The sequence below is a fragment of the Puma concolor genome, chromosome D2, assembly GCF_028749965.1.
Source record: "Puma concolor isolate L17-30 chromosome D2, mPumCon1.1.hap2, whole genome shotgun sequence".
Classification (NCBI taxonomy): Eukaryota; Metazoa; Chordata; class Mammalia; order Carnivora; family Felidae; genus Puma; species Puma concolor.
In genome coordinates this window covers 31,151,026-31,164,933 of record NC_141677.1, presented here as the reverse complement: position 1 = coordinate 31,164,933, position 13,908 = coordinate 31,151,026, and the positions used below count along the sequence as shown (strand labels likewise).

Below are 13,908 nucleotides of genomic sequence, written 5' to 3'. Positions count from 1 at the left end.
AACTTTGGTTTTCTGTTAGAACAGCGTGAGAGGGCATAACCTGATCTGGCCTTCAGGAGTGTTGCTAAGGAATTTGTTTCTGCAAGTTCTTAGGTAAACCCCTTGTGTGACACTTGTGTAAGTACTCGTTTTTTAGTATGAGCAGTCTGTGTACGTCGTCCAGGCAGCTGAGATGTCACAACCGCATAGCACTAAAATATGTCCTTAGTACCCCAGAGTTTCGTTTCATTTGCATAGGTTGAATACTGTGTCATAGGAGTTTGCAACATGTTAATTCAAAATATGCTGCTATATTTTCCACATCTCTCTCCTACCTGAAACATTAAGGTCTTGCAACTTGAAGGGACGTGTCATGTGATATGTAATACTCCTGCGTCAAATAGGATACCAGTAACAATTTGTTAATGTGCTTTTCATTCCCAGGATCTATACATATTGATGTATATGCTGATCACATACACGTATACGTGTGTATATATATATATATTTGGTTTGGTTTTTAATTTTTTTTTAATGTTTGCTTATTTTTGAGAGAGACAGAATGTGAGCAGGGGAGGGCAGAGAGAGGGAGGGAGACACAGAATCTGAAGCAGGCTCCCCAGTCTCTGAGCTGTCAGACTCTAGATGGGAGCTCGGACTCCTAGTCAGAAGATCATGACCTGAGCCCAATGGACTAAGCCTATATACTAAGCCTATACTTGTTTTTAAGTAAATTCTAGCCCCAAGATGAGGCGGGAACTCAGGACCCCAGATCAAGAGTCAAATGCTCAAGACTTAGCCAGACGCCCCCACAGAATATATTTCAAACCTCAGAATACAAGTAGATAACCCTTTGTTCTCAAATAATTTCAGATCTGGTTTTAGTGATAGGAACTGTACATGTTAAGTAATGTAAATGGTTGTTACTCAGGCCAGTGAGAGGTCAAAGAAAGGAGCGATTTCAGATCCTTAAGGAAGTTCCTGCCAGACTTAAAAGCAAATGAAACAAGACAAATAGGGAAGTTGTAAGGAAATTCTCTTCAGAGAAAAGGTGTAAGCAGACGCTTAACTATGGAAAAGGCATACTGAAAAAATTTAAATGCCAGGATTAAGACAGGCTTCCTTCTGTGTTTGGCAAATTGTTGTTAAATTTTTGAGCAGTCAGTTTAGAAATGTCTAAGATAGACTGGAACAGCTGTCTCCCCCACCCCATCCCTCCAAAAAAACAGGGAGGAAAACCAATTACAACTCTCCAAAATTTCTAGCTAAAGATCGTAGATTAGGGTGTCTGAATTATGGTAGAGACCATGTATACGGAATAGAGAGACTTAAAGAAATCCTTAGGACAATTTAAATATGATATAAAAGGCCATTAAACAAGGATGTCTCATCAGATTTGGAAACTAGGGGAATGAACAAGCCAAAAATTTAATATGCCTTTTGTTATTATTATTCCTTTTGTTAGTATGCCTGACAACCATTTATAATTTGGGGGCCAGAATCAGCAGTCGTTACTAATCTTATGGAGGTAGTAACATAGTCCAATACAGCTTTGCAGAAAAAAAAAAAAAAATCTTAAAACAATTTTAGTGGTAACTTTGTACCTCCTTGCAGGTATAAATCGTGGTCTGAATTTTATGATAGCGTATATAGGTTTTCCTCTTCAGCCATTAGCAGAGTTCCATAAACATTGAAACGGGAATAGTCAACATAAGATTTTTGCTTTTACAGGATAGAGAGCTGTCATTCCCTTTGGGAGATGTTTACAGTACTGTTATCAGCACCTGGTAACTAGAGACTCCATAGAATGCAGTAATCATAACCAGTATCCTTGCCTGCTCTCACGCCTCCATCTTTGTGACTTTGCGCAGTCACTGTAATGATGCTTTGAAAACACAAATCTGATTAAGTTATTCCTGCTTAAAATCCTTCAGTGTATTCTGAATAAGTGTTCAGATAAAGCCCATACTCCATTAATTTGTATGGCATCCAAGGCCCCTCCTAAATTAACTCTCCTTATATCGTCTCTCTACTTCCTGTATCTATCATTCTATTCATGCCAGAACTACATACCAGCTATGATGTCATCATTCCTCACCTCTTACCTCTGAAAACATTGGGTGCCTCTCTTGTATGCCGTAGGACCCAGTACAACTACCGTCCAGCACTAAAATTGTGTCATAACTGTGTCTCTAGAGTAGTACAGTTGAACAAGACAGGTTTGAACTTTGTGGGTCTACCAATATGTGGATCCTCTTTTGATAAGTACAGTATTTTTTTTTAGTTTTTTTTTTCATATTTTTAAGAGAGCGAGAATGTGAGTGGGGGAGGAGCAGAGAGAGAGGGAGAATCAGAATCCGAAGCAGGCTCCAGGCTCTGAGCTGTCAGCACAGAGGCCGACGTGGAGCTCAAACCCGTGAACTGTGAGATCATGACCTGAGCCAAAGCCAGACGCTTAACCAACTGAGCCACCCAGGCGCTTCCGAGAAGTACAGTATTATACAAATACTTTTTCTTACGATTGTTTTTAACATTTTCTGTAGCTTACTTTATGAATAGGGTAATACATATAACATTCAAAATATGTGTTTATGTTATTAGGCTTTTAGTCATCAGTTAAGTTTTGAGGAAGTCAGAAGTGACGCACAGGGGTGCCTGGGTGACTCGGTTGGGCGTCCAACTTCAGCTCAGGTCATAATATTGCTGTTCATGAGTTCGAGCCCCGCATCGGGCTCTGTGCTGACCGCTCGGAGCCTGGAGCCTGCTTCGGATTTTGTGTCTCCCTCTCTCTTTCTGCCCCTACCCCACTCACACTCTGTCTCAAAAATAAATAAAACACTAAAAATATGTTTTTAATATAAAAAAAGTTTTAACTTGAAGTAATCAAAGACCTGATACAGACAAAACATAGAAGCTTTGGTTTTCTGAGCAGATAAAGAAAAAAACTTGCACGTTTTATCAAAAGCAGACCAGCAATCCAAGAAAACTTTGTCTTCTTAGCGTACAGAAAAGCAGAATGTCAGTCTTATACCAGCGTACTTTTTTTTTTTTTTGAGTTTATTTTGAGAGAGAGCACAAGCAGGGAGGGGCAGAGAGAAAGAGGGAGAGAGAGAACCCCAAGCAGACTCCTCACTGTCAGTGCAAAGCCCAACGCAGGGCGCAAACTCCTGTACCTTGAAATCATGACCTGAGCCAAAATCAAGTCAGATGCTCAACTGACTGAGCCACCCCGGTGTCCCATCAGTCTTGTACCCATGTACTTTTAAAATCCATCCATTTCAACCTTAGTCGTGATCACACATAAAATTCTTTTCCTTAGGGCGCCTGGGTGGCTCAGTCAGTTGAGCGTTTGACTTTGGCTCAGGTCATGATCTCTCATGATCTCATGAGTTCAAGCCCCATGTGGGGCTCTGTGCTGACAGCTCAGAGCCTGCAGCCTGCTTTGGACTCTGTGTCTCTCTCTCTCTCTGCCACTCCTCACTTGCGCTCTGTCTCTCTCAAAAATAAACATTTAAAAAAAATGTTTTTTAATTCTTTTCCAAAGATTTACCTTCACAAGCGTACAATTTTTTTTCATTCTGATTGTGTCCTAAGCCTTTTTTCTCTAAACAACCCATCTCAAAATTACCTTTTTTTCTCTCAACAGAAGGTATTCCCATTCCTTGTATTTTTCTCATGCATATCCTACTTCCCTACCTACAGAATTATTTCCTTATTTCCATCAGTCTTATTTACATTTAGCAGAATTTTAACTTTTAGAAACCTTCCTCTCCAATGAAAATTCAGTAGTAACCAATTGTGAACTGTTACACCAGAATTCTTTTAGAGCTGAAATTCATGAATACATTTCATAATTTCTAAAAACATAGATTTTTCCATAGTACAATCTTTCAGTAAAGCACAAAGCACATTTGCCAACAGAAGGTACCCACAGTTTCTCTGCAATAAGAAGCCAAAAGCAGAGAAACCTGCATTCAATAATCAATGTTGTATTATTTTATTTGGAAAAGACTCAGATATCCAATGAACTCAATTTATCATTAACTTAGCAAAACTTCAAAGTTGCAGGTTACCAAAGATTTTGAAAGCTACTTAAAAGTTTTCCCTATAAACCTTTTTTAGTTAGTCTACTTGTTTTTGTCTTTTTAATGTTTGTTTATTCTTGAGAGAGAGGGGGAGACAGAAGATCTGAAGCAGGCTCTGTAATGAGAGCACAGAGCCCAGTGCAGGGCTTGAACTCATGAACTGTGAGATCATGACCTGAGCCAAAGTTGGACACCAAACCAACTGAGCCACTCAGGTGTCACTGTGCATCTGACTCTTGATATCAGTTCAGGTCATGATCTCATGGTCGTGAGATCAAGCCCCACATCGGGCTACCCACTGAGCATGAAGCCTGCTTGGGATTCTCCTTCTCCTTCTCTCTCTCTCTCTCTCTCTCTCTCTCTCTCTCTCTCTCTCTCTCTCCCCCTCCCTCTCTCCCTGCCTCTCCCCTGCATGCACCTCTCTCAAAATAAACTTTTTTTTTTAATGCTTATTTAAAAAAACATTTAAATTCACTTAAATACTGAATAAGTTGCAGCTGGGTCCACTAGAAGTCAATCCGTTTGTTCTCCAGTGCCGATTTTTACCTGGGGCGCCTGTGGGGAAATCTGAAGTGGATGTTTTAAGTCCAGGGAGGGGTGATCTTTGCTCCTTTGACAGTGAGGGTAGGAGGAGCAGGAGCCAATGGTGCTGGAGGCATGGAGGATGGTATAGGAGCCGGTTACGTAAGTCGGCCTGGCCCAGCCCACCAGTGATGGTGTGAAAACAGGAGGAGGGAGGAGGAGAAGGGTGGAGGCGGAGTAGGTGGCATTCGGCCAGCAAGACTGGAGGCTGGTAAAAGCCCAGAGGGCAGTAGAGAGGACTCCTGGTCCTAAAACTCCTCCTCTCTGACAAATGAGCAGATGCACGCTTTCTTTTTTCCACCAACAAAAAGTGAAAATAGGCACTCCATGTTGGGCCGGAGAAGACAGGGAACTTCCCCCAAACAAAAGGAGTTTTGGCAGCTGCTTTGGGAATATTCCTTAAAGTCCCTGTCCTGAGGTAAGCTAACCAGACAATTGGCTCGAATTAACCCAGGAAATGAATGATGGAGAACACCCCACATAAAGTAAGAGTCAGGCAACGTTCATCCAGTCTTTTTAAGATACATCCCAGATCTGGGGCACCTGGGTGGCTCAGTTAAGCGTCTAACTTCAGCTCAAGTCATGATCTTGGCATGAGTTCGAGCCCCACATGGGGGTCTATGCCTGAAACCTGCTTTGGATTCTATATCTTCCTCTCTCTCTCTCTCTCTCTCTCTGACCCTCCCCTGCTCATACTCTCTCTGTCTCTCTCACTCACTCTCAAATATGAATAAACAAACAAAAAAGATACATTCCAGACCTGACACACAAAAAGCAAAGAGATAGTGACTTCAGAAAAAGAGGGAGGTATGTATAGCATCTGGACAGCCACCTGTTTTGTTTGATTTATTTTTGAGACCGAAACAAAGCATGAGCGGGGGAGGGGCAGAGAGCGAGGGAGACAGAATCTGAAGCAGGATCCAGGCTCTGAGCTGTCAGCATTAGAGCCCCACGTGGGGCTCGAACCCACCAACCTGAGGTCGTGACCTGAGCCGAAGTCAGACGTCCAACTGACTGAGCCACCCAGGCGCCCCTGGACAGCCACCTGTTTACAAGAGAGCTGTGCACCTTGGGGACTGGGTTTCTATCTCTTATAGTCCAACAGCTTGGGGTGCTTTTTATTTGACTCCAATGTAGTGGGAGATAGCCTAAGAGGGAATCCTTTGGGATTGAGGAAGCTGATCCCATAGTCAATTCCCACAGAACGAGGAGAGTACATTAATTACCTACGAGTCCATTACCAAAATCCCCTTTTGCTTCTGAATGGCATCCCATCAGGAATACTGGCTCTAAGGTTTCTGGGATTCAGAGTGGAGGTAAGCATCCCTCTTTCTCAACTGCTCTGATTCCTTTGTACTCCCTGAGAAGGGATGTCCACCTCCCTCTGCTTCCCCGTTGCATTCTGGACCACAGCAGGTGCTGGTGCCGGTGAATGGACTGAAATGCCACAAAGATTGGGGCTGCCTCCTTCCATTTTGAAGGAACTGATGTATTCAGTGGCCAATAATAATACCCTTTGTAAGTCTCTAGATCTAGTATTAATGGGTGGAGTAGAGGTCCTGGCCTTTAAGAAGGGGCAGCTATTCTCTATCAAGCATAACAAAACTAAGCTAGAACTACTTTTCAATCTGAGAGCAGGACTGGGAATGCCAAACAACCCCTGGGTAAGGGCAAATGAGAGACATGAGAAAATGAAAGTATAGAATTCCTATCTAATCCAGGCAATTTTCTTGGGAGTTTTAGCCATGATCCAGTCCCAAGGGAGTGGTCCCCTGTCGGGTGAGTGCCCCAAGTAAGTAATAGTTCTGACCAGTCCCTTTCAGGAAGCACACAGACAGACATATCTTGGATTTTATGTTCATGGAGGGATCACACTGCGTTATTTAGGAAGAAACCTGATACAGGAGTCTTAAGCAGCCTTCCTAATGACGTGTATGGCCTTCCTGTGCCTGAGAATACAAGTTTTAACAGGTAAAATAGGAAGAGCCTGATGTTTCTGAGCCCAACACCATTACGGCCAAGGTACTGGGATCCAGCCAGGTGGCAGGAAGTTTGTCCCTCCCCGTAGTGTCGCCATGGGCAAAAGGTTCTGTCCTGAGCATTCGGGAAAGACCCGTTCCGAAAGGTTATACTATTCAGTACATCTCCAAAAAGGAACAAGTAAGAAACAAAGATTGGGGATAAAGATGACTTATCAAGCCACATCAGGGCACTTGGATTCATTCCATAATCCCCATATGGGCTCCCAAAACTGTGGGATCACTGAGCTCAGTCAGGAAGGAATTCTTGAGATGTTTTACAAAGCAACTTAGTAAGTTTAAGCAGCACAGGGACAGGCCCCTGGGCAGGAGCTGCACTTTAGTTGTATGAAGCTGGTGGTTATATGCTTAGTGTTCAACGAGGAGGGAATGTACATAGGTTATAAATGTTTTCTTCAAGTGTCTACTCCTAAAATACTTTCACAAGATGTCTCTGGTGCTTATCATTCAGCTCGATATTAACTGGGTGAGATGTACAGGCAGTCATGAGACCAGAATGTAGCAACTAGCATGTATTTGATCCTTATCAAAACTATGCAGGCGAGATGTCAGTCATCTGGGGTAATGGTGAACATTTTTCCATTCCCGTCCCTCATCAGACTCACTTTTTCCTAAAGGAGGACACCTAATTTTATAATCACTAGGAAAATAAGTTTCACTCATTTATTCAGATAATGAGTGTATTACATAATATGCACAAAGTACACCAAAACAGGACTGAGCCAAGAGGCTTAAAATCCATAAAATTAAAAAGCCTTTTATAAAAGTGTGGCAAGCACAGTCCTGGAGGTGTGCACAGCATGTCTTGGCAACATAGCAAGGAAACATCTAGCTCTTTGACTTGGAGACGGAAATAGTGTTTGGCAAGACTGGACAGGAGAGCCTTACTATAAAGCTAGGGGACTGCTGGCAGGGAAGCAGGCATTCTCCAGAGTCTCGAGTAACTGGAACTGTTTTACAGTATTTAAGCTTTCTCCTGCAACTGAGTCACTAAAAGATTTTTGACAGGGGAGTGACGTAAGAATTACGCTCATCGAAGGCCCCAAGCCTAAAAAAGGATGTACATAAGGGGGCACATTTTCCTCATTATGCCATTATTTGAAACTTAAAATATGTTACATTCCAATCCAGGCTAGTATAAGCCCCTGGAGAATGCCTTTATGCAAGTTTGACAGATTCAGTTAAATATAAAAGGAATGAAATTAAAGACTTGACTGACTCACCTGGTACTTAAGACTTGAGTATTCCAACTACTTGATCCATATTGATGAAGGGGTCTGGAATATGCCACTGTGGCATAAACGTTTTGAGTAGAAGACATTTGAGTTCCTGAAATCCTCTGCCTAAAAAGCAGAGCCTCCCGAAAGAACTCAATTGTCATAAATCCCCTCTCAGGGAGCAACCAGGGAAGATTATCTCATCACTAGTGATGACATGGTTGGCATGACACCTCAAGACTTTTCTCACAAAATGATTATAGTTACCATCCTTTTTCTTTTAAGTCACGTGCTTTCGCATAACTGCCCTTTCTACCCCCAACTTCTGCTATTAAGAAGTCATTTGTAAGTGTCTTTTACCCCTTTCCCCCTCAAGATGATCTATAAGGCCCCAAATTCTAACTATCGCTTTAAGTCGCATTTTTGTGAACTCCCTCATACTAAGTCCATCTTTTTTTTGCCTGTCTTTTGTCAATCAGCAGGCTCCCAAACACAGAATCCAAGAGGGTAGATGAAGTTTTTCCTCCCCAACAATTCAAAACACTGCCAGCCACTTGTTCTTTTTCTAATTATGTACTTTCCCCCTTTTAGGATTTCAAAATAATAAAACTCCTTTGGGAGCTACTTCTCAAATTCAATAGAGCCTAAGTTAGAATTGGTTAAGTGTGCTAATTAAAAAAATAATTTTTTTTAATGCTTATTTTTGAGAGAGTGTGAGCGGGGGAGGAGGAGGAGAGAGAGAGAGGGAGACAGAATCCGAAGCAGGTTCCAGGCTCTGAGCTGTAGCACAGAGCCCGACGCGGGGCTTGAACTCACAGACCGTGAGATCATGACCTGAGCCAAAGTTGGACGCTCAACTGACTGAGCCACCCAGGTGCCCCAAAATTCTAGTTTTTCTAAAAACTGATGTGACTTTTAATTCATGATGTTCTTGCTATCAGAAATTCAAAATGACCAAGCTTTGACCCTCTTGAATTTTTTTTTTTTTTTTTAGTTCTGCTGAAAAAAAAAAAAAGTTCAAAACTACAAAAAAAAATTCTTCACTAGTGATGGAACAACTATTAACATGGTTTAGACAGTGGTTCTCAACCCTGGATAGGTTTTTCAATGCTGATATCCTGGCCCCTGAAATTCTGATTTTATTAGTTTGGGTAGGACCTGGCATGGTTATTTTAAAAATATAAAGTGATTTGAACATGCAGCCAAGGTCGAGAACCACTATAGTAGATATTGTAATTTCAACATGGAGCCTGACACAGGACTCGATCTCACCACCCTGAGATCATGACCTGAGCTGAAATCAGGAGTCGGTCACTTAACTGACTGAGCCACCCAGTCACCCCTGTACTTTTTAAAAATTACTTAAGTAATCTCTACACCCAACACAGGGCTCCAACTCACAGCTCTGACAAGAGTCACATGCTCTACTCACTGAGCCTGCCAGGTGCCCCTGTACTTTTTACTAAAGACACAAATTTCCTTTTCAGTTTATTTCTAATTGGCCAAGTTTTTACTCAGTTCACTAAATATTGATTTCAAATGTTTATTCTTCAAATTGGTTGTGCAACAAAGTCTCAAGCAAAGTGAATAAGCATCTTATTTATGACAGTGTTTTAAGCCACCTAATTAAAAGTATTATATAACTATTTGAAATTGAAACTGACAATATTTATAAAAACTTGTCATAATTATAGCTTCCTAAACCATGAGCAATTGTGGCTTCAACGATAAACCTGACAATGAGATTTGAGAATAGAACTCTTTCAATGATTCAAATAGCAAGTTCTGTATCATTTCAAATTCTTTATTATACATCATGGTTGCACAATTTGAGGCTGGTTAAATACAATTGGTTTTCAAAATTTCTTTGAATATTCCCTAATTACTACATGCAAGTGACCATGAAAATATTTGGCATTTTTAAATTTTGAAACTCTGAACAGGCACTTACATGAAGGAAAACATTACCATTCACAGAGAGCCACATTTAAAATAGATGCTCCAGCACATGGTACATGGAACCTTTTGCCAGTAAAGTTGGTTACTGACCATTTTATCAACAAAGTGCCACAGTAGTAAACAGGTTTAAAGAAATGTAATTTAGGTTACTTAGCTTACTCATAAGGTAAGGTAAACTGACAAGACTTGCGCTGAAGTGTATAAAAAAATATTGGTACAAAAACCAGTGAACCCTATGTGAAAGTAGTTTCACACAGCAGGCTTCATTTTAGTTCCTACACCCCACATTTAGTGTATCTGAGCTCAGACCCCATGCATATGAACAGATGACTGAAGCCTTCTTTTTGGAGACTTTGAACTAATGACTTGAATTTAGTGTTAACAAAATTTAAACAGAGTGGGTGAAGTTTAAATCTGAGCTTGAACTAGCCAAAGTTCCAGCTTACCGAATATGAAATTGTCCAGATCTAGATAACTACATGCTTCACAGGTCCTCCTGAGTTCCCTATCCTCAAATTTTCCCCTAGCAAGGGAAGAGAATATTTGTGAAGGCAAGAATATTCTATTTGTATATATGTGGTAAAAAGATGCCTTAAATTAAAAAAAAATTCAAAGTATTTACGGAAAAATTATATAGTTCTAACAAACTTTAAAATGCCAACATAGAGTCAAGTCAACATTGCAGAAAACATACAGTGGTAGCTGCTGGATGGCAGAGGCAAAAATAGTTACTTTATATGGCAAAAAAGAAAGAGAAAGAGAAAGAAAAGAAAAAGAGGAAAGAAAAGAAAGGGAAAGGAAGAAGGAAGGGAGGAGGGCGGGGGAGGGGGATAAGGGGGGGAGAGAAATAGGAAGGAAGGGCGGACGGTAAAGAAAGGGAAGAAGGGAAGGAAGGAAGGAAGGGGAAGGAAGGGGGGAAGGAAGGGGGGAAGGAAGGAAGGAGGCAGGCAAGCAGGCTTCGGGGAGATGCCACATAATCTCTTGGGAAATAAGTTTAACATTCACACCACAGAAGGCTTCAAAGAGGATACAATTCAGGAAGCCATGGAATAGTAGACTAAGAAGCACCTATGGTGAAACACTCCATATGCCTTTCCCAAACACACATGTAGAAACATAAATGTAGTTCTCAAAAATACTGAGACACCATGTTTTAAATCTTTGCAGGATGTAAGGTCCACTCAATTTTTCTATTTTTATTTGAACACAAAATATTTAATTTTTTGCATGTAGAGAATAAGAGGTAATTATTAGCATGAAAAAGGAGAAAGTATTTATAATCAACATTACGAAGAAAGCAAATTACAAATACCAGCCTACTCACGTGAAAATCTTTAATGTTTATGTTGATGCATATCTGAGTGCTTATCATCAAATCAAAGTGTGCAGTAAAAAAAAAGAAAAGAAAAAAAATGGCAGCTTAAGAAAGTTCCAGTGTTTCAAAGAAAGCGTTTTTTTTTAATGTATATACATGAAGAAAATTTAGTTGTATCATAAAATAAATGCAGCACTGTAAGATAAAGGAAGACTATTATAAATGGAGTTTTGGCCTTTCCCCCCCTACAAGCTGCAACCATCTTTAACCTGCTGAACGTAACCTCAATGGATATAGGAGTTTTTTTGTTTTTCTTTTTTTCTCCTATTCAGTTCACATTTCAGGCTGTTCAGCAGATGCCTGGGAGTCTGGTGATTCAAATCGCTGGTGAAAGTTTGTTCTCTGTTTCCTCAATTTTTCAGGAGCTTTTCTCCATAAAATGATCTCCTAGTAAAACAAATGCAAGACATCGACAAATTAATATTCTCATATTATGCCTTAAGTTTTCACGATGGAAATAATGCCATTTCAATATTTACTATAACAAAATTAATTTTTCTCCCAACAAAAGCTGTTCTCTTTGCTGAGTGACCTACTTTCTTCCAATTCTAATCTTGGACCACCCCTTCTGCCAATCCTCCCCCCCCACCACCATCAGCACCTATGCACACCACCACCCCCAATCCAGAGCACCACAGCACAATGTTCTAGCTATTACTGCTTTAAATAATTCCTAAAATCTACCCTTTGGTTTGCTATCACTTGCCTTTATCAAAGTTCAAACCCTGTCACTTCAACCTTAGACACTTAAAAGAGCTTCTGGGTAGATGGCTCTGCCTCCAGTGCCTGAGGCCCCTTTCTAGCCCATTCTTCCAATCACGACTAGATTCGTCTAAAACACTGCTTGAGGGGCGCCTGGGTGGCGCAGTCGGTTAAGCGTCCGACTTCAGCCAGGTCACGATCTCGCGGTCCGTGAGTTCGAGCCCCGCGTCGGGCTCTGGGCCGATGGCTCAGAGCCTGGAGCCTGTTTCCGATTCTGTGTCTCCCTCTCTCTCTGCCCCTCCCCCGTTCATGCTCTGTCTCTCTCTGTCCCAACAATAAATAAAAAACGTTAAAAAAATAAATAAATAAAACACTGCTTGGATTGCACTTCAGGAGTTCTCAGCACCTCTAGGATAAATCTCCAACCAGCATTCAAGGTCCTTCTTAACCTTTATCCAACCTTTGCCAACATCACTCCCCCCACCAGCCAAAACGAGTTAACTCTCTGCTCCCAATGCACTCCAAATAAACCTGCCCTACAACTTCTATATGTTTTTCAAATACTCATTCCTCTGCCTATTTAATCTTACCCTAACCAATACATCCTGAGTCTCTTTTAAATTCCTAAAATTCAAAAAAATCCTATAATCATTTGCTTCATAAAGTCATGACAGGCTGTTTATGTTGGTTACCAAACATCCAAGTGAATGCCCAAGGGAAGCAAGGTACTTATTCCATAGGGCTACACATGCAACATTTTGGAAACTGTAAAGTTTATATAATCCATCTTGAGTTACAAATTACCTATGTTTAATTATACAGCATTACGGCAGTATCAATGCAAAAGTTTTTCTCTCTTCTAAATTATTGTCAAACTATTATTTAAGTTTTTTGTTAGTTAATTTAGGAGTATATCTAGGTGGCTCAGTCGATTAAAAGCTGACTCTTGGTTTCGTTTCAGGTCATAATCTCACAGTTTCTTGAGTTCAAGCTCCACATCGGGCTCTGCACTGACAGTGTGGAGCCTGCTTGGGATTCTCTCTCTGTCCCTCCCCTGCTCATGCTGTCTCTGCCTCTCAAAATAAAATAAGTAAATAAGCTATAAAAAAAATTTTAATTAACTTATAGAATTTTTCTTTTTCTGCACATATGCAATGTAAGGACCTTTAAGACAAAGTATGTTTATAAAAAGCAGTTTCTGTATTCTTCACGATAGCACAGAATGATTTCCTTTTTAAGTTTATTTATTTTGAGAGAGAACGCGCATGCGCACACATGTTCAAGGTAGGGAAGGGCACAGAGAGAGGGAGACAGAATCCCAAGCAGGCTCCATGCTATCAGTGCAGAGCCCAACTCAGAGCTTGATCCCAAAAACTGTGAGACTACGACCTCAGCTGAAATCAAGAGTCAGAGGCTTAACCGACTGACCCACCCAGGCGCCCCAGCACAGAATAATTTCTAATTTAGTTTTGAATGCTCAACTGACATTCAAGTATTTATTAATCTCATTCAGAATACAAAAGGCCATTCCAATCACAATCTTCACTGAAAATTCACCAAAGGCTTGCAATTGATCTTCAAATGAGAACAAGTTTTATGATAAACATTATATATAAAAAAAATTATTAGATTTGGGTCATCTCAAGTACATTTACAACAAAATGGAAACCCAGAATCCATCAAGTTAATGCAATCATTCAAAGTGATAATGGAAATCTACATTTTTTGATAAAGGAAAGATATTCAAGACACTATTCAGTGAAAAAGCAAATTAAAGAACAACACACATAACATGGTCTAAATACACATATACAAATTTGTCCGGAAAACTTTGTTGACCTTTACTTCATTCTGTTCTTTACTGCCTGACTTTTTTTAACAAACAATAGGTATTATTTTTATAAAAAAATACAAAACCTTGGGAATGCAAGCTTGTGCAGCCACTCTGGAAAACAGTATGGAGGTTCCTC

The 13,908-nt window shown here is 40.6% G+C and overlaps 1 protein-coding gene across 2 annotated transcripts in view; it reads right to left on the bottom strand.

The window, feature by feature from the left end:
- Positions 1 to 9,685: 9,685 nt before the first annotated feature.
- VPS26A (VPS26 retromer complex component A) overlaps positions 9,686 to 13,908 on the bottom strand; it is a 33,524-nt gene continuing 29,301 nt past the window's right edge. For both annotated transcript variants that reach the window (XM_025917721.2, XM_025917720.2), the window contains exon 9: positions 9,686 to 11,623. In XM_025917721.2, coding sequence (XP_025773506.1) covers positions 11,510 to 11,623 — 114 coding nt within the window. In that variant the 3' untranslated portion in view covers positions 9,686 to 11,509. The remainder of the gene's footprint in view (positions 11,624 to 13,908) is intronic.